The sequence below is a fragment of the Somniosus microcephalus genome, chromosome 6 (genome assembly GCF_052327205.1).
Source record: "Somniosus microcephalus isolate GS21.2 chromosome 6, FLI_Smic_1.0, whole genome shotgun sequence".
NCBI classification, from domain to species: domain Eukaryota; kingdom Metazoa; phylum Chordata; class Chondrichthyes; order Squaliformes; family Somniosidae; genus Somniosus; species Somniosus microcephalus.
Genome location: NC_140992.1, coordinates 255,306,616 through 255,327,438, shown reverse-complemented (window position 1 = coordinate 255,327,438; position 20,823 = coordinate 255,306,616). Strand labels below are relative to the sequence as shown.

Here is a 20,823-nt window from a genome sequence, read left to right as displayed (position 1 = left end):
AGATCTTTGGTGGTGGGGGGGGGGGGAAATTGGGACGTGCCCCCTTTGGGGCGCTAACCCGAAATTTTTTTATTAGCACCCCTGCGCATGAAATTGAATGGGAGCAGCCCAAGCAGGAGCCGGGGCGTGACTGGAAGCGCTCCCCCTCTCTCTTGAAGCACTCCCATTGAATATCGCAGTGCTACGTGCATCGGCATGTAGCGCCGCGGTACTACAGGCCTGAGTAAAGGGGAGGGGCCTAGCGCAGCACGCACCGGGGCCCTGCTAGACCACCATGGAGCGGGGTGCCGGGAAAACAGCCAGCACACGGAGTGCTGGGCTGCCCGAGCGCAGCCGGCACCCTGCAGGGGGAGGCGAGAGGGGGCAGGTGCTGGCAGGCGACCTAAAAAAAAATGGCCGCCCGGCACCTGCCCTTTAATTTGCGCCGCCATGGCTACAAACGCATCACCCTGACCCTGTCGGACAGAGCGTCTGGTCGTAGGTTAGGGGGCGCGAGCCAAGTTTGTGGCCGGGGTGCTGTGCACGGTGATGACGTCAACGCCGCGGGGTGCTAACAGGAGGTGCCAAGCAACCGAATTTTTCCCCTTGGTGTTTCAGGTGTGTGCCCTTCATCAGAACTGAAGACTAAAATGATGAGCACCCATTTTAGTAAAGTTGCAAAATATACAAGGAATGGGGAGGGGATCAGCAGAAACTTTAATCACATAAGAGGAGTTAAGGGGTTGAATGGTCTGGAATAAAAACAGAAAATGCTGGAGAAACTCAGCAGGTCAGGCAGCATCTGTGAAGAGAGAAACAGTTAACGTTTCAGGTCGATGACCTTTCGTCAGAACTGGTCTGGAAACTAATAGAAAATGGCTAGATGATATAAAAGATGATCAGGTATCGTGATGGGGAAATGTAAAAAGACAAAGAATATCTTAACATTTAGGAGAGTGAAAAGACATGGGGGAGGCCTATAAAAACAACAACAGTGAGAAAGTGGTGGGGTGGTTGGGTGAAGATACTGGATAAAGAGTGGGGGGAAAAAAAGTCTGCAAATACAGCAGATCTGATATTCCAACATGAAATGCTGGCAGAAGGCTAAGAAGAGAAGTCTGTAAAAAGGAAGAGAGTAGCAAAAGTAAGCATTGGTCCCTTAGAGGCTGAGACAGGAGAAATTATATTGGGGAACAAGGAAATGGCAGAGACTTTTAAACAAATATTTTGTATCTTTTTTCACAGAAGACACAAAAAGCATACCAAAACTAGTGGGGAACCAAGGGGCTAATGACAGTGAGGAACTTAAAGTAATTAATATCTGTAGAAAAAAAGTACTTGAGAAACTAGTGGAACTAAAAGCCAACAAATCCCTGGACCTGATGGCCTACGTTCTAAGGTTCTAAAAGAGGTGGCTGCAGAGATAATGGCTGTATTGGTTGTGATATTCCAAAATTCCCTAGATTCTGGAATGGTCCCAGCGGATTAGAAGGTAGCAAATGTAACCCTGCTATTCAAGAAAGGAGGTAGAGAGAAAATGGGGAACTACAGACCAGTCAGCCTGACATCAGTTGTCGGGAAACTGCTGCAATCCATTATTAAGGAAGTGGTAACAGGGCACTTAGAAAATCATAATATGATTAGGCAGAGTCAACATGGCTTTATGAAAGAGAGAAATCGTGTTTGACAAATTTATTAAGAGTTTTTTGAGAATGTAAATAGCAGGGTAGATAAAGTGGAACCAGTGGATGTAGTATATTTGGACTTCCAAAAGGCATTCGATAAGGTGCCACATAAAAGGTGGCTACGCAAGAAAAGGGCTCATGAGGTTGGGGGTAATATAGTAACATGGATAGAGGATTGGTTAACGGACAGAAAACCGAGAGTAGGGGTCAATGGGTCATTCTCAGGTTGGTAGGCTGTAACTAGTGGGGTGCCGCAAGGATCAGTGCTTGGACCTCCGCTATTTACAATTTATATTAATGACTTAGTTGAAGGGACCGAATGTAATGTATCCAAGTTTGCTGATGATACAAAGCTAGGTGGGAAAGTAAGCTGTGAGGAGGACACAAAGAGCCTGCAAAGGTATATTGATAGTTAAGTGAACGAGCAATAAGGTGGCAGATGGAGTATATTTAGGGAAATGTGAGGTTATTCACTTCGGTAGGAAGAATAGGAAAACAATTTTTTTTAAATGGCGAGAAGCTATTAGATGTTGGTGTTCAGAGAGATTTAGGTATCGTAGTACAAGAAACATAGAGAGTTATCATGCAGGTACAGCAAGCAGTTAGGAAGGTAAATGCCATATTGGCCTTTATTGCAAGGGGTTGGAGTACAAGAGTAAGGAAGTCTTGCCAAGATTGTGAGACCACACCTGGAGCACTGTGCACAATTTTGGTCTCCTTATCTAAGGAAGGATATACTTGCCTTAGAAGCGGTGCAACAAAGGTTTACTAGATTGACTCCTGGGATGGTGTTGTCCTATGAGGAGAGATTGAGTAGATTGGGCCTATACTCTGGAGTTTCAAAGAATGAGATGTGATCTCATTGAAACATAAGATTATGAGGGGGATTGACACGATAGGTGCTGAGAGATTGTTTCCCCTGGCTGGAGAGCCTAGAACTAGGGGGCGCAGTCTCGGGATAAGGGGTAGATCTTTTAAGACTGAAATGAGGAGGAATTTCTTCACTTGGGTCGTGAATCTCCGGAATTCTCTGCCCCAAAGGGCTGTGGATGCTCAGTCGTTGAGTATATTCAAGGCTGAGATAGATCGATTTTTGGACTCTCGGAGTATCAAGGGATATGGAGATCAGACGGGAAAGAGGAGTTGAGGTCGAAGATCAGCCATGATTTTATTGAATGGTGGAGCAGTCTCGAGGGGCCGTATGGTCTGCTCCTGCTCCTAATTCTTATGTTCTTAAAAATAGATCTGCATCATGGGTTCAGCGCCACTCCCCGCCCCCTTCCCCAGCACCACCATCTGATGAAGAGTCACCACCCCAATGTCAACCCACCTCCCTGCCCCCTTATTAAAATGTGTGTAATGGTATTTTTTGTGTCTAGCTAAACATTTCCTACCATTTTCAAATTACAGACAGCTAAAGTGATATTCTCTGGTTGCAGCTATAATGCAACCTTTTGTCTCGGACTGTTGTCTGAGGAGCGGGTTGTGAAGTGGTACTGCTGATTGTACATTGCTCGCTGGCAACTGTATGAGGCTGTACCAGACTGCTCGCAACCTCGGCGTCCTATTTGACCATGAACTAAGGTTCTGACCCCATATACTCTCTCGTCACCATGATCGGCTATAATATCACCCATCCTCATGGAGGATAAACACCCAACGCAGACTGGTTAAGCTGAGCTGCCTGTTTCTGAGTTGTAATTTCTGTGCAATGGTACGGTACTGTCCTCCCTACGTGTATGTGTCTGTACGCAGTTAGACAGTCAGCCAAACTCCTTTCAATAACGACATGGAGTCAGGATGTAGCGTCCAAGCTCCGTGTTTAATAATGCCACACTTGCATGAAGTCAATGAAACAATACAAATCAGTTGCATTGGGTTGGAGTAAAACTGAGAGAGACAAAAGAAAGAAATGCACCTTTGTTACATACATGAGATATAACTAACATTTAAACATGAATATGTAATGAAATCATTCAACTCACAGGCAATGCTTTCGAAGGCGTAACGATGTAAGATTACAGTGGATTAACTAGCAGCATGTTCCATGCTGTGGTGTGACCGCCTTGGTTTGCTATCACTATACTACTTCGTGTTGAGTGACCCTACTCGTCATTTCCCTTTACTGCCACCTACTGGCGGCAACAAAACAAACTCCTGCAATTATAAGGCAGAACACTCCCCGCCTGGTTGGTTAAAATACTGCCCTACCATCTCAGGGACCTGATTTTGAACCTGGCCGTCTAGCTAGAGGACCATGAAATTCTAATTTGCCACTTGTAAGTTTCTGAAGTGACATGAGTTGGACTGTTTTAAACTGGATCCTAGTGGACATGAGCCCACTGCATAACGTAACTCAGGATTTGGGGCTCAATGGACGGCTGGATGGAAATGGAAGGATTTATGATGATGCAGTGCGAGTCCTTGCTTGAGGTCGGAGTTCAAACACATTGGGCCGGTTTTCATTCGTTACATTTGCACTTGCCCATAGACTTTCTGAGCTTTTGCACTGGAAGTTCCTCTCGGTGAACTAACCAAAAAGTGCGGGGCCATCTACAGAGTATCGGAGACCTGTGTGAACAGGACAAGCGACTGTGTACCTCCTTAACCAATCAGATTAAAGAATCATTAATGAGCAGCGCAGAGTCCGAACCAGGAAGTGTAAGTTAGAATAGTGAACTCAATGCCTAATCAGGTACAAAAAACAAAATAAAGAGAGAAAAAGAAAGATTTGGATTAAGAGAAATGAAAGAGACAGGAAAAAAATGTTTTTAAAGTAAATCTCCAACAATAATTAAAATCTGACAGAATGAGACTCCACACTTGTTAAAATTAATTTTCAGTGCCAGAGAGGTTGTTTGGCAGTAATTAAGACTTATCATGCCATTAAAAGTGTACTTTCACTAGAATGGACAAGCCCTCACTTTTTCTGGTGTGTTTAGTGTGTATATATCAAGTAAGTATAGCAATTTCATGCATTTCAGTGGTGAGCCAGACAGCGAGACACCATTATTGCGCAACTTCTGGAGGAGCAGGGCAACTCTGACAGCAATTTCCTGATTTACGCATTTAACTGCGCATGTGCGGTCACTGGGAGTTGAGATTTACTTGTTACTAACAGTGGGAGTTGAGATTTACTTGTTACTAACAGTGAGTGCTATTAGCCTCACCTTTATTTTTTACTGCCAAATCCAACCCATTGTTGGGGGAGAGGAAAGCTTCACATTGTTCATGAGCTGAAAGTATTAGGAGCCAAAAGCAGAAGAACATTTCATTTTCCAACACTGACGTCTCCTCTTCAGAACTATTTAAAAACAAATAATGGAAAATGTAGTTAAAATAGAAACTAAAGAACAAATAATTGCTTAATTAAATAAACAATGAAACATTCAGCAAATCAGTCAGCATCTGTGGAGAGAACAAGTTAATGTTTCATGTGTAGACCCACTGTTATTTCAAGTATATTGTTATAAAAATATTTTACTAATTACACAGTCAGAATTGCTGTAGCAGAGGAAGGCGCAGTCGATTTCAGCAATAATAAAAACAGTAAATGCTGGAAAACACAGCAACTCTTGTCAGCATTTAAGATGAAAAAAAGTTGGATTAATGGGTAGAGTCCTTTTTTTCCTGAAGGTTTTAGCTGTGTTTACTAAGTTTCAGCTGTATTAGCCTACTTGAGAGAGATTAAATGATTGAAGGTCAGCTTTTTTTTACTATAGGCACATTGGCAACAATTGTACTCTCCAAGCTTTGGGTTACCATGGCAATGGAGTGTTCCACCATCTAATGATTATGACCTAAAGGGGAGCAGTGAGGACCTGTCAATGAAGGGAGCACAAATTAGAAAGTAATAACTAGCACAGTTGTGATTGAGGCGAGTTCAGGAAAGCTGATTTGCAGCCCAGCCCTCTTGAGGGTCTGAAGAACAGTTCACAGAAGATCTCTCTCACTGTGGGAACGAGAAGAAGTGCTGTGAGACAGAAGCTGAAAGGAATGTGTACTGAAGTCTGAAGATAAGGACTGAGCTTTCTTTCCAAAATTGGAGACTTGAGAGCAGCTGGTTGGTTTTTTTGTTTTTGAGAGTTTATTGTGACTTTTATACATTTTACGCTGGAACTTTTGTTAAGGGATTAGTACCTGGTCATGAATGACTGCTGCACTTACTGCAGTAAATAAAGCAGCTTGATCTTTTACACTGCATCTTGCATAGAAATATTTTGTTTATTTCACCAGTTGGTATATGAATATAAAACAAAGTCATTGCATTGCTTCATTCATTGACCAAATACACATTACATTTTGTAATTGTGGGGGTGGGGTGGGGTATAAGTTGGCCACTTATTGACTGGACAAAGCACAATTTAAAAAAGTTATCCCTTTCTTCCGAGTCAGGTAAAGTTAATGGCCCGTAATTTGCGGCCAGCAGCGAAACAAAGGCGGTTGCCGCTGGCCCCCAAAGTAAGCTTCCCACAAAGATCTTGCGATCTCGTGAGGCGAGAAGTTTGGCTTTTCCAGTGTTCAGTTGAGATCAGTGTAAGTTAATGGGAAATCCCTCACGCGAGCTGCTGTGACATCAACAAGCTGTCTAAGCAGCCAATCGCAATGCAGAATTCTTAGACCGAGAACCAGGAAGTGAAAAAGCTCCTTTGATTCCAACTTTTTAAAAATGTTCGAGACATTGGGACTCTCACATGGGGAAAAGGTAAACCTGAAATAAAGTTGAACAAACTTTTTTTTAAAAAAAATATATATTTTAAAGTTTCTTAATTTTAATTAAAATGGTTAACTTTGACACTCCACAAAATTAAAATGAGCTTTTCAGGGCCATAACGTTTGTTTAGCAGTCAATACGCTGTTAAAACTCCAGTTCCACCTAATCCACAAAGGTCTAACTTTTAATGGGGTGTTTAACAGCGATATTACCGCAGGGGCAACGCCACAGCGCAGCCAGTGTCGGAGCAGCGAATGACTGACTGACCGCAACTTCAGGATTTTTGAGTTCAGATGTGCATGCGCTACATCCTGAAGTTGCAGTCAGTTTCAAAGGGGTAATAACAGTTCACTGTTATTACCCACCGCAAATTCCGGCCCATTATATCAGATGCAATTGCTCTGCTCCCTGCCCACTACCCCAGTACCATGTTCCACTACCCTCTTGTGGTTCAGTTTAGCTAAAAATAAAAATATAAAACCAGCACCTTAACAGAATACAAACTATGGAATCAAAAACAGAAAATACTGGAAACACACAGTAGATGAGTCAACATCAGTGGAGACAACAGAAAAGTTTTAATTTCAGGTATGGCCCCTTAACTTCTAATTTCTCTACAGATGCTGATTGTTTCCAGCATTTCCTTTTTTTTTTCAGATTTCCAGCATCTACAGTATTTTAGCATATGGGATCAATATTCAGTGATCACTTGAAGAATGGCTCTGGGTAGAATGAACATTAGCTGATTTTTATTCCTGGGGTCAGGCTGTCAGCTGGCTCCTCTCCATATCCCTTGATTCCCTAAGAGTCCAAAAATCTATCTCTCAGCCTTGAATATACTCAACGATTCAGCATCCACAGCCCTTTGGGGTAGAGAATTCCAAAGATTCTGAGTGAAGAAATTCCTCCTTATCTCAGTCTTAAAAGGTAAGCCCCTTATCCTGAGCCTATGCCCCCTAGTTATAGACTGTCCAGCCAAGGGAAACAACCTCTCAGCATCTACCCTGTCAATCCTCCTCAGAATCTTATATGTTTCAATGAGATCACCTCTCATTCTTCTAAACTCCAGAGAGGATCGGCCCAATCAACTCAATCTTTCCTCATAGGACAACCCTCTCATCCCAGGGATCAACCTAGTGAACCTTCGTTGCACCGCCTCCAAGGCAAGGATGTCCTTCCTCAGATAAGGAAACCAAAACTGTGCACAGTACCCCAGGTGTGGTCTCACCAAAGCCCTGTACAATTGTAGTAAGACTTCCTTGCTCTTGAACCCCAACATGCCATTTGCCTTCCTAATTGCTTGCTGTACCTGCATACTAACTTTCTGTCTTTCCTGTACGAAGACACCTAAATCTCTCTGAACACCAACATTTAATAGTTTCTCACCCATTTAAAAATATTCTGTTTTTCTATTCTTCCTACCAAAGTGAATAACCTCACATTTCCCCACATTATACTCCCTCTGCCACCTTATTGCCCACTCACTTAACCTGTCTATATCCCTTTGCAGGCTCTTTGTGTCCTCCTCACAGCTTACTTTCCCACCTAGCTTTATATCAACAGCAAACCTGGATACATTGCACTCGGTCCCTTCATCTAAGCCATTAATATAGATTGTAAATAGCTGAGGTCCAAGCACAGATCCTTGCGGCACCCCACTAGTTAAGCCTGCCAACTTGAAAATGACCCGTTTATCCCTACTCTCTGTTTTCTGTCTGTTAACCAATCCTCCATCCATGCTAATATAATACCCCCAACCCCATGAGCCCTTATCTTGCACAGCAACCTTTTATGTGGCACCTTATCGAATGCCTTTTGGAAATCCAAATATACTACATCCACTGGTTCCACTTTATCTACCCTGCTAGTTACATCCTCAAAAAACTCTAATAAATTTGTTAAACATGATTTCCCTTTCATATGTTGACTCTGCCTAATCAGATTATGATTTTCTAAGTGCCCTGTTACTACTTCCTTAATATTGGATTCCAGCAGTTTCCTGACGACTGATGTCAGGCTGACTGGCCTATAGTTCCCTGTTTTCTCTCTACCTCCTTTTTTGAATAGCGGGGTTACATGTGTTACCTTCCAATTTGCTGGGACCATTCTAGAAACCAGGGAAATTTTGGAAGATCACCACCAATGCATCCACTATCTCTGCACTCACCTCTTTTAGAACCCTAGGATGTAGACCATCAGGTCCAGGAGATTTGTCGGCTTTTAGTCCCATTAGTTTCTCGAGTACTTTTTCTCTACTTATATTAATTACTTTAAGTTCCTCACTCTTATTAGCCACTTGGCTCCCCGCTATTTTTGGTATGCTCTGTGTCTTCTACTGTGAAGACAGATACAAAATATTTGTTTAAAGTCTCTGCCATTTCCTTATTCCTCAATATAATTTCTCCTGTCTCAGTCTCTAAGGGACCAACACTTACTGTTGCTACTCTCTTCCTTTTTACATACTTGTAGAAGCTCTTACAATCTGTTTTTATATTTCTTGCTAATTTACTCTCATTCTATTTTCTCCCTTATCAATTTTTTGGTCATCTTTTGCTGGTTTCTAAAGCTCTCCCAATCCTCAGACTTACTACTATTCTTCGCAACATTATAAGCCTCTTTTAATCTAATACTATTCTTAACTTCTTTAGTTAGCCATGGATGGATCACCTTGTCCATGGAGTTTTTATTTCTCAATGGAATGTATATTCGTTGAGAATTGTGGAATATTTCTTTAATGTCTTGTTTACATTAGCTTGATTTGCCCTATAGAGTCCATGCACTTGAGGCTGGGTTTGACTGGTGGTGATTGGTACCCTATATATATCTATACCCACTCCCAATCAATATGTGTGCTTGCAGTAAAAAGTTTAGGTTAAAAGTTTATGGGTGAAACTGGGCTTCCTCAGTAGTTGTGGTGCTGCATAATCATTTTTCAAATGTTATTTATAGGTTTTAGGGATTCTGCAGGGAAAAGATGGGAAACTCCGAGAGTTACTCATTGCAAACATGCTGCCGGTCTCCATTTTCCCCTGAAGAACGGAATGTTCTGGATAGTGTTTTTGACACTCTGTCTGGCTCCACTACCACTGAAGGCACGAAAAGTGGAAAAGCTGTTAAGAAGCAAGTTACCCTGGCCATGTTAAAGGTAAATGTTAAACATAAGAGCTGAAGTGAAAAACTTTATCATCATAGCAAATACTAAATTATCCCCAAATTCTCTGCTCAACCTTCACACTCCGTATTAATAGAGAAGCAATCCAAAAATGTAAGTTGCATCAAAACTGTAGTTATTTGTAAAACATTAATGTACTACTTATTTCTGATATTTTGCTCTAGCAGAACTAAGGCATTTAAGAGGAAGAAATCCTTGCATTTATTACAGAGCAAATTTCAGTAACCATTTCCCTTGGTGCCACATTTGCTGTGTATATGCTGCAGGGTAGTTTTGGGGAATGATTGTGCAATTGCATGTCGCATTTATGACTCTCTTTTCTGGTCTTCCTTAATGTTTGGGCATGGTGTGTACAGAGAAACAGCATTACTGGCCTGTATGGACAGGCTGAGAGGCCACAGTTATTGCTACCCTGATAATGGGGCATGTGGTTAACGGGGTACGCTAGCATAGTGGTTATATTACTGGACTAGCAATCCAGAGACCTGGACTCATGATCCGGAGACATGAGTTCCAAATCCCACCATGGCAACTGGGGAATTTAAATTCAGTTAATTAAATAAATCTGGAATAAAAAAAGCTAGTATGGTGACCATGAAACTACCGGATTGTCAATAAAACCCATCTGGTTCACTGATGTCCTTTTTAGGGAAGGAAATCTGCCGTCCTTACCTGGTCTGGCCTACATGTGATTCCAGACCCACAGGAATGTGGTTGACTCTTAACTACCCTCTGAAATACTTAGGGCAATTAGGGATGGGCAATAAATGCTGGCCTTGCCAGCGATGCCCACATCCTGCGAACGAATTAAAAAAATATTAAAAAATCCATGATGACCTGAAAATCGAAATTAAGTGAGGTTTTTAGTGTTGACAGAATCTCTGGTACCACTGTGATAGAGGCTTTTAATTGTGAATATTGGGATGGAGCATGCAATTTTGTTTGGTTACTGCTTCTTGGTAAACGGACTTGATTTGTCGGGAAAGAGAAGTGCAGATGTTTACGTTTTTAAAAATTTGTTCTCCGGGTCTGAGTGATGTTGGCAAATGTGCTTTTATTGCCCACCTCTAGTTGCTCAGTGTTGATAGTGGGCCTTCTCCTTGAACAGTACAGCTACCAGCTCATATCCCTATTGGATCAACACTTGGCTGGAATGATGATTAGTCAGCAACTTTGAGTTTGGAATGATGATTAGTCAGCAACTTTGAGTTTGGATAGACATCACTTTCACAAATGCTTACTGTTCTAAAGTTATTACACTCCTCTTCCAGAAATGGGACTTTGTGGATAATACGTGACTTTGGAGCTCTAAAGATGAAAGTTCTTGTAGACAGAACAAAGTTCATTGACAAGTCAGTGGATTTCTCAACATTTGTGGCCAAACCTCTAAATTGAGAAGTTATTTTTTTGAACTTCTCAGTAGTGCTGTCATCAGCTGCAAGCTTGCATTTTACATCAGTAATACAACACCCAAGCAAGTTTATAGCCACATTTTGGGCTAATTTTGAAACATTAACTTTATACAGTTTTTTTACATTTTAAGTAGCTTGTATTTGTGTATAAATTTGTGTGTACTTGCTTGAGTTGAGCAAAAGAACGGAAAGGAATCGGCCTCATAGCTTGTTTATATCGGGCATGGGAAAGGGTATGTCCTGCAACTGATTTCATGCTCGCTATACTTTGCCTTCCAGGCTAATGTTGCACATGACCAATTGTGTAAAATTATACTTTTTTTTCCCTCCCCACCTAAGCTTTCTGGCTTCACCCCACTAGTTTTCTTGCATATCCAGGGTGAACAAGACCTGAAATGCTCAGGTTCACACACTTGACTAGTCTCTGCCCCCCCCCCCCCCCCCCCACCCCCTTTTCTGGAGGGCAGGCTCAGCGGCTTAAAATGCGGCCACCCATGTGTAAGCACATGCTAATGAGATTAAAATGGGGAAAACGCTTCCCTTGCTGTGTTTCCTCTCATTTGCTCTGTCTGGGTGCCAGATGCAGGGGCTTTGGTTTCCAGCATTCGAAGATCAGCAGAGGGGCAAAAAAGATGCTACTGGCAGTGAGGGCCAGTGCTATGGCTCTCCAAACATTGCCACGTGCAAGCCCCAGAAAACGGGCAGAAATTTCAGTTCGCTTTCGCTACGCTCTCGGGCTACCTCCATGACCTGCCACTAACGATTCTGCCTCGCTTCTGGGCAGGGGCAAGGAAGCCCAATTCCAGCATGCAAATAACCTAGGGGCTAGCAATTTAGCTGAGGTTAGGGAGGTATCTCTGACCTGAGTATAAGTCCCGCCCTGTTAGAGATCCCCCCCCCCCCCCCGGTCAATTTGAAAGTATTGCACTTTCTTTAATCGTCGCACTATAGAAAGAAAGACTTGCATTTATATAGTGCCTTTCACGACCACTGGACGCCTCAAAGCGCTTTACAGTCAATGAAGTACTTTCTTGAAGTGGAGTCACTGTTGTAATGTGGGAAACGTGGCAGCCAATTTGCGCACAGCAAGCTCCCACAAACAGCAATGTGATAATGACCAGATAATCTGTTTTTGTTATTTTGGTTGAGGGATAAATATTGGCCAGGACACCAGGGATAACTCCCCTGCCCTTCTTAGAAATAGTGACATGGGATCTTTTATGTCCACCTGACAGAGCAGACGGGGCCTTGGTTTAACGTCTCATCCAAAAGACAGCACCTCCGACAGTGCAGCACTCCCTCAGCACTGCACTGGAGTGTCAGCCTAGCTTTATGTGCTCTTGAAGTCCTTGGAGTGGGACTTGAACCCACAACCTTCTGACTCAGAGCCACAGTTGACAGTAACGTAGTTTCATTTGTAGAATTCCTTCAGATGTTGTAGGCTGGGATTTTCCTGTTTGCAGAATCCTGGCACCTCTTGGTTAGGGCAGGGATTCTGGGACAGTACTGGGAGAAACTAGAATTGCAGTTTCATTTCACAACACCTACAGTACTTCCAAGTCTCATTTGAATTGGAGGCAGCGTAAGCTTCTCCTCCAAATATACTGGGCTGGTGACCAGCCCCATGGGCTCCGACGGTGCCACTATGTAACAGACCATTCGGAGATCCACCAAAGGACTGGTTCCTGCAACCTTCCTCTGCTTGGCACCTCTCAATGGCAGTGCAAGTGATGCTGGGAACTTGCTGGTGAGGGGAGTTGTTCCTCCGCTTTTTATAGACACCGCAATGATGTTGACTCCTTACTCTGTGATTCTTGTAATTCCTAAGTATAAGGAACAGAGTGGAAAATGCTTGTTGCCTCTGGAAAGCTATCCCATACCTCAGTGATGACAAAGTAAAAGTAGAGCTGGAAGCAATTTAGGAGAGTGTTATACAATGCCGGGTGACATTGCCTTGCTCTTCCTCAGGCATATGTTCATGGAGCAGTGCTGGGCAGCATGACTATCCGACTCTACAATGGAATGAGGAGCATGGAAGGAGTAAAAAAATCAACAGACTTCACTGACACCATAAGCAAGAAACAGTTTGTTTTATTTCTTTCCTACATCATGCGAGGCACTGCTGAAGAAAGAAGTTTCATCATTCAAAGAATGATTTCCCAAGATCCTGATGGTCCTGTAAAAGGAAAGCAAGTAAAAGAGGTAAAGACACTAACATTGTCCTAAGTTTCAGCAAAGGTATGCTGGTGTCCTGTTTAGAAGGTGCACTCTTGCTTAACCCCTCATTGGAGAGCTTCCGATCTGCTGAATCAAAGATGCAGATGGAAGCACTTGGTCTGATAGGAGGACAGGAACCTTAACTGTTTGCATCCTGTGAAATCTTTTTAAAGATTTTTGAATTCCATCGAGGGACTCTTGGCTGCAAAGTTTTCACCCTGCTCGGTGGGTATCTCTTTCACTTTAGATGCAAGGGATCTCCCTGAGATTGCATTTCTTGATTTCCCATTTTGTCAATGAGATTTGGGCATGTTCCTGCCTCAAACCAGGTTTCAGATCCAAGCTTAGGATCTTTATTTCATTTCTAGACAAACTGATTCAGCCTGCATTTGAACCAGTGGCCTACGTAAAACTGTTACTCTAGCTTGTTTGGCCTGTGGGTTGCAACCTGTAGGACTTGGTCTCTTTTTTGACTTCACTTTGAGTGTTACCTGCCCTGACTTTTTTTAATATTTAAAAAGAAACCATGATTTTGGAAAATTGCTCCTTTTAAACATTTTTGATTTAAATTGTGAAAGGTGATCTTATAAGAACTGGCCTGGATAACATTAATCTCAGTACATAAGAAATAGGAGCAGGAGTTGGCCAAAAGGGCCCCTCAAGCCTGCTCCGCCATTTAATAAGATCGTGGCTGATCTTCAACCTCGGCTCCACTTTCCCGCCCGATTCCCCATAATCCCTCGATTCCCCTAGAGTCCAAAATCTATCTGTCTCAGCCTTGAATATACTCAACGACTGAGCATCCACAGCACTTTGGGGCAGAGAATTCCAGAGATTTACAACCCTCCGAGTGAAGAAATTACTCCTCATCTCGGTCTTAAAAGGCTGCCCCTTATCCTGAGATTATGCCCCCTAGTTCTAGACTCTCCAGCCAAAGGAAACAATCCATCAGGATCTTATGTTTCAGTGAGATCACCTCTCGTTCTTCTAAACTCCAGAGAGTATAGGCCCAATCTACTCAATCTCTCGTCATAGGACAATCCTCTCATCCCAGGGACCAACCTAGTGAACCTTCGTTGCACCACCTATAAGGCAAGTATATCCTTAGTCCTGTACTATTGTAGCAAGACTTCCTTACTCTTGGACTCCAACCCTTTAGCAATAAAGGCCAACATGCAATTTGTCTCCCTAATTGTTTGCTGTACCCGCATGCTAACTCTGTGTTTCTTGTACTAGGACACCCACATTTCTCTGAACACTAACATTTAATAGTTTCTCACCCATTTAAAAAAATTCTGTTTTTCTATTCTTCCTACCAAAGTGAATAACCTCACATTTCCCCACATTATACACCATCGGCCACCTTGTTGCCCGCTCGCTTAACCTGTCTATATCCCTTTGCAGGCTCTTTGAGTATGCCTCACATCTTACTTTTCACCTAGTTTAGTATCGTCAGGCAACTTGGATACATTGCACTCGGTCCCTTCATCTAAGTCATTAATATAGATTGTGAATAGCTGAGGCCCAAGCACTGATCCTTGTGGCACCCCACTAGTTACAGCCTGCCAATCTGAAAATGACCCTTTTAACCCTTGTCTCTGTTTTCTGTCTGCTAACCAATCCTTTATCCATGCTAATACCTTACCCCCAACCCATGTGCCCTTACAAAAGCAAAATACTGCAGATGCTGGAAATCTGAAATAAAACAGAAAATGCTGGAAATACTCAGTAGGTCAGGCAGCATCTGTAGCCAACTCTGTGTTTCTCTCTCTACAGGTGCTGCCTGACCTGTTGAGTATTTCCAGCATTTTCTATTTTAATCCCATGTGCCCTTATCTTGCTTAACAACCTTTTACGTGGCATCTTATTGAATGCCTTTTGGAAATCCAAATATACTACATCCACTGATTCTTTTATCTACCCTGCTAGTTACATCCTTAAAAAAAACTCTAATAAATTTGTCAAACACTGTTTCCCTTTCATAAAACCATGTTGACTCTGCCTAATCATGTTATGATTTTCTAAGTGCCCTGTTACCACTTCCTTAATCATGGATTCCAGCATTTTCCCAACTACTGATGTCAGGCTGACTGGCCTGTAGTTCCCTGTTTTCTCTCTCCCTCCTTTCTTGAATAGCAGGGTTACATTTGCTACCTTCCAATTTGCTGAGACCTTTCCTGAATCTAGGGAATTTTGGAAGATCACAACTAATGTATTCACTATCTCTGCATCCACCTCTTTTAGAACTCTAGGATGTAGGCTATCTGGTCCAGGGGATTTGTCAGCTTTTAGTCCCATTAGTTTCTCAAGTACTTTTTCTCTACAGAGATGAATTACTTTAAGTTCCTCGCTCTCATTAGCTCCTTGGTTCCCCACTATTTTGGTATGCTTTTTGTGTCTTCTACAGGAAACTTTCGATTAACCGGCACCTAAATAACCGGAAATGTCAGTTAACCGGCAAAATTCAGGAGTAGGTTCAGGTAACTTTTATTACTTGCCTTCCTCCATGTGTTGCTGTGCAAGGGTGTGGCTGCAGCTGTTGCTAAGCTACAGAGACGCTTGCAACTTGTGCCGATTGTTCTGAAGCACAGTGTTTGTTGCTTTATACGGAGCTCTGAGCTCCGTATCTTTTACTATAGCTTTCGGTTATCAGGAATTTTTGATGAACCGGCACCATGTCGGTCCCTTCCGTGCCGGATAAAAAAAAGTTTCCTGTACTTTGAAGACAGATACAAAATATTTGTTTAAAGTCTGTCATTTCCTTGTTTCCCAATATAATTTCTCTTGTCTTAGGGACCAAAGCTTACTTTTGCTACTCCCTTCCTTTTTACATACTTGTATAAACTCTTGCAACCTGTTTTATATTTCTTGCTAATTTACTCTCATTCTATTTTTATCCTTTTTATCAATTTTTTGATCCTCCTTTGCTGGTTTCTAAAGCTCTCTCAATCCTCAGGCTTACTACTGTTCTTGGCAACATTATAAGACTTTTTAAAAATCTAATACTATTCTTAGTTAGCCACGGAGGGATCACTTTCCTGTGGAGTTTTTATTTCTCCATGGAATGTATATTTGTTGAGAATTTTGGAATATTTCTTTAAATGATTGCCACTGCTTATCTACTGTCATATCATTTAATCTAATTTCCCAATCTACCTTAGCCAACTCGCCCCTCATACCTACATAATTGGCTTTGTTTAAGTTTAAGACTCTAGTGTTGGACTTTAGAATGTCACTTTCAAACGCAATGTGAAATCCTATCATATTTATGATCGCTCTTTCCTAGAGGATCCTTTACTATAAGTTTACTAATTAACCCTGTCTCATTACACAAAACAAGATCTAAAATAGCCTGTTCCCTGGTTGGTTCCATGATGTATTGTTCTAAGAAACTGTCTCGAATACATTCCATGAACTTGCCCTCCAGACTACCCTTGCCAATTTGATTTGCCCAATCTAGATTAAAGTCCCCCATGATTATTGTACTAACTTTGTTACAAGTTCCTATTGTTTCTTGATTAACACTCTGTCCAATAGTATAGCTACTGTTAGGGGGCCTATAAACTACTCCCACCACTATTTTCTGCCCCTTGTTATTTCTTATCTCCACCCATACTGATTCCACGTCTTGATCCTCTGAGCCAAGATCCTTTCTCACTACTGTCGTTATGCCATCCTTAATTATCAGGGCTACCCCCCCCCCCCCCCCCCCCCGGTCCAATCTGCCTGTCTTTTTTTTCAGTAATATGTGAGCACTGAATTACATAGAATTCAATTGATATGATAGCTGTGGTTCCAGGATAAGCGCTGACTGACTGTTTGTTTACTGATCCTAATTCAGATTCCTTGTACTTTTATTGTCCCTGTTTTCCAAGTCCTATTCATAGCTCCATATTTTGGTCAGGGATTATTGGATAACAATCAGGAATGGGAAGTCTAACCAATTTTGTCTTGCTTTTTCTACCCTCGGCATCCCCGAGACGGAGGCCAGTTGTAATGCTGCAGCTGTCTCTTACTGTTTTTAACAATTTATTTTACAATCTCATCGTGTGCATTTTGTGCTGGGTTTGGCTCCATTTTAGTTGTGTTTTGTTGTATATCCCCCATGTAGTTCACAGAAGATCTGATTATGTCAGTGATCCACTTACTGCGACATGAAACGATGCTAAGGGGTTGGAGTTTGGAGAAAACCGGAGATGGTAATGCAGGCACACTGCGTCTGACTGCTTATCTGATGTCAGAGTTGAAGGCTAAAGGTACTGAAGTCTAGGTGTGCATCAAAATCTGTTTTTTAACAACTGGTTTATAGCTGTAATAAAATGCAATTCTCAGGAATTAAAAACTCCACTACATAGACATTCTCGGTGTTTAGAAATTTAAGGGAATTTGGGTTACTTTTAGCTGGGCCAGGGTGGAAAAGCTTCAATCATAACAGCATATGAGCATTTATTTGGGTGTTGGTTAGTTGAAAAATATTAATTTTATTTTTTCTAAGTTTGGACTGGGTTGCTTCCTGAAGCAGCTCTGTAGGGGGCCTCAGGAAACTTGCCTGTTGTATCTTCTCGACGTCTCTAGATTTTTTTTTTTTTTTTAAGAGGCCAATTACTTGGCACAGGTCAAGGATCAAACCTGGGACTTTGCTGGTCTGTATGACTCCTATCACACCACGTGGTGCAATTTACACACTGACCCATTGGACGTATCCACTGTTGGTCTTTAAATTGTATTCCATTTGGTGATTACCTGAACCTTGGCTACATGCCATAAGTTGTAGAATGTCTTGAATTAAAATATTCTATTTGCTTTTGTGGGTTTAAAAGAAACAAGTTACCCGAGTCCTGTATTTTGCCTGCTGCAGACAGACTTGTCGTAATGGAGACTGCAGACTGGTACCTCTCAATGTTCCAGAAGGCACTTCTCATGGCTAGTTGAAAGTCGTACTCTATGCCGACCTTGGTAACCGTGTGGGAAGAGTTGTGAAATAAAGATCAACACCTGAATGATGATGATGATTTTTCTTCATGTTTTTCGGCAGCATACTATAGCATTGTAATGACTAGCAATAAAACTAAAAGCTGAGTAGTTGGTAGAGTTTGGATTTCAAGGTTGGCGGTTTTGCAATTTGTCATATAAAGTAAAGTGAAGTGACCATACTGTTTTTAAGTGAAGTCCTCCCTACATTGTAGATCATAAATTGTGGGTACCCCATATTAAACATCACCAAAGCTGGTTTACATCTTAATTGTTTGCTTGAACTCACTATCCAAATCTCCTCGGATAGGTGGGTTAAAAAAGCTTAAGGGTGGTGATGCATTGCATTGCTGTTCTATTCAAACTCGACTGATTTAACAGATACGACAAATCATTGAAAACTTCTAGAGTGCATCCATCGTCTTAACTGAAAATTTCTACTTGTGGAGTACGAACAGAGTAACAATGTCTGGATGACCTTTCTGTTGCTGCACTTCAGGGTTTTTTCTTTGTTGCAGCGGTTCACTGGTTTTTCTGCAGAAGGCAGATGGTCAGAAAAGCACTGCCTTTCCTGGATCATTTGCAGTGTAACCAAGTGAAACCAAATTGAGGTCTTGTGATAATAAGTTCACACCGCACACTTTCTGACAACGAGCAGCATCATAATCCATTCTAGGCTTGTGAAGCAGCAGAGGATTCCTACTGTTTAAAAACCCTTTAGAAGTTGCAAATGTGACTTTTGGAATAATTGTATGTGTGCACATCTTGCATATGAGCAGTTGGTACAAAGTCTCCTTCATGATTCATTATTTTTCTCTCTCTCTGGAGAGCAGAGATGACAGCTATAAATATGGAGCATAGAACCATACAGCACAGAAGGAGGCCATTCGGCCCATCGTGCCTGTGCTGGCTTGTTGGTAGAGCTATCCAATTAGTCCCACTCCCCTGCTCTTTCCCCATAGCTCTGTAAAATTTTTCCCTTCAAGTATTTATCCAATTCCCTTTTGAAAGTTCCGGAATCTGCCTCCACCACCCTTTCAGGCAGTGCCTTCAAGATCACAGCAACTTGCTGCGTAAAAAAGAAAAATGTTTCCTCACGTCGTCTTTTTTTTTTACCAATCACCTTAAATCTGTGTCCTCTGGTTACCAACCCTTCTGCCACTGGAAACAGTTTCTCCTTATTTATTCTGTCAAAACCATATGATTTTGAACACCTATCAAACCTCCTCTTAAACCTCTCTGCTCTAAGGAGAACAACCCTAGGAAAAAATATAAAATGCATATTTTCCTGTGCAATGTCATAGTCCCGGAGTACTGCACTGGAGTGTTCGTCTGAATTATTTCAGAACTTCCAGAATTCATAACAATAAGGAAAGCCTCTATTGCAATACTCAGTAGGGAGCAGGGAGAGTTGACAGACCCAATTTTAAAATACTTCAGTTTACTAGCAGTGTCCAGTATGTATGAGCTGTATAGTGAACCTGATTTAGTGATTAATGATTTTTCTTTCCTTTGTTGACAGGTGAACATCTGTCTACAGATTATTTGCTGAATATAGAATATGGACACCATGCACTAAAGGACTGGGTGTACCGAGTCTCCTATATCCCTACTTTTCTCCACATACTGGTGGCTATAGGCCTTCATATTACAAAATCACAGTCCCCAGCTGAACTCTTCAGAACAAATAATGTGCTGCCAGAGTGTGTGGGTCTAAAATATACTGGGCTGTTTACTGCTTTGGACATCCCATCAGTCATGTACCTCAACCCCAACCTGCCTTCAGAGCATCAACGCCAATGGAAGCTGTTGTTCTCCTCGCAAGTCCATGGGGAAAGTTTCTCTTGCTTTTCTGGTCAGATTCTTCAAAAAGGACCATCATTATTGGTTATAAAGGATTTGGATGGATACATCTTTGGTGGTTTTGCCTCCTGCAGCTGGGATGTAAGGCCACAGTTCCAAGGTAAAATAGCATTGATGGTGTGACATTTATCCAGGACCAGTTTTTGTTTTTCTAATGCTGAATTAATACTGCAACTTCTGACTTTGGACCAGTGGCTGCAGTAGGAGTCCTAGCAGTACGCTAATTGCACTGCCTGACTGGGACTCCAATTCTTGTGCGCAGGAGAGAGCTGTATGCACAGAACTCCTCTCCTCGCAATTTCAATCTAAATATTTAGAGAACAGGCCGGCAGTGTCTTCAATCTATAATAGTTTTACAGTAGCTTGAGGTAGGTTTAAAAAGTGTCCAAGAAGTTGAAGGCACCCCTGGCAGAATTCACGCCTAATTTGTCGCCATACTAGAGTTGCAATCCATGCGGGATACCTAGGATGGCAGGGATGACGTATGAGGAGAGATTGGGTTGATTGGGCTTATATTCGCTGGAGTTTAGAAGAATGAGAGGGGATCTCATTGAAACTTATAAAATTCTAACAGGACTAGATGCAGGAAGGATGTTCCCGATGGCAGGGGAGTCCAGAACCAGGGGTCACAGTCTAAAGATAAGGGGTAAGCCATTTAGGACAGAGATGAGGAGGAATTTCTTCACCCAGAGAGTGGTGAACCTGTGGGATTCTCTACCACAGAAGGCAGTTGAGGCCAATTCATTAAATATATTCAAGAAGGAGTTAGGTATATTTCTTATGGCTAAAGGGATATGAGGAGAAAGCAGG

The 20,823-nt window shown here is 42.1% G+C and overlaps 1 protein-coding gene across 2 annotated transcripts in view; it reads left to right on the top strand.

Moving 5' to 3' along the window:
* The window catches only part of meak7 (MTOR associated protein, eak-7 homolog), a 52,271-nt gene that overhangs the window by 12,552 nt on the left and 18,896 nt on the right, over nt 1-20,823 (top strand). The window contains exons 2-5 of one of the 2 annotated variants that reach the window (XM_085991776.1): nt 9,328-9,523; nt 12,931-13,164; nt 17,291-17,435; nt 19,673-20,113. In XM_085991776.1, the coding sequence (XP_085847902.1) occupies nt 9,353-9,523; nt 12,931-13,164; nt 17,291-17,435; nt 19,673-20,113 (991 nt within the window). In that variant the 5' untranslated portion in view covers nt 9,328-9,352. The remainder of the gene's footprint in view (nt 1-9,327; nt 9,524-12,930; nt 13,165-17,290; nt 17,436-19,672; nt 20,114-20,823) is intronic. The other variant, XM_085991777.1, reaches the window with a different exon arrangement.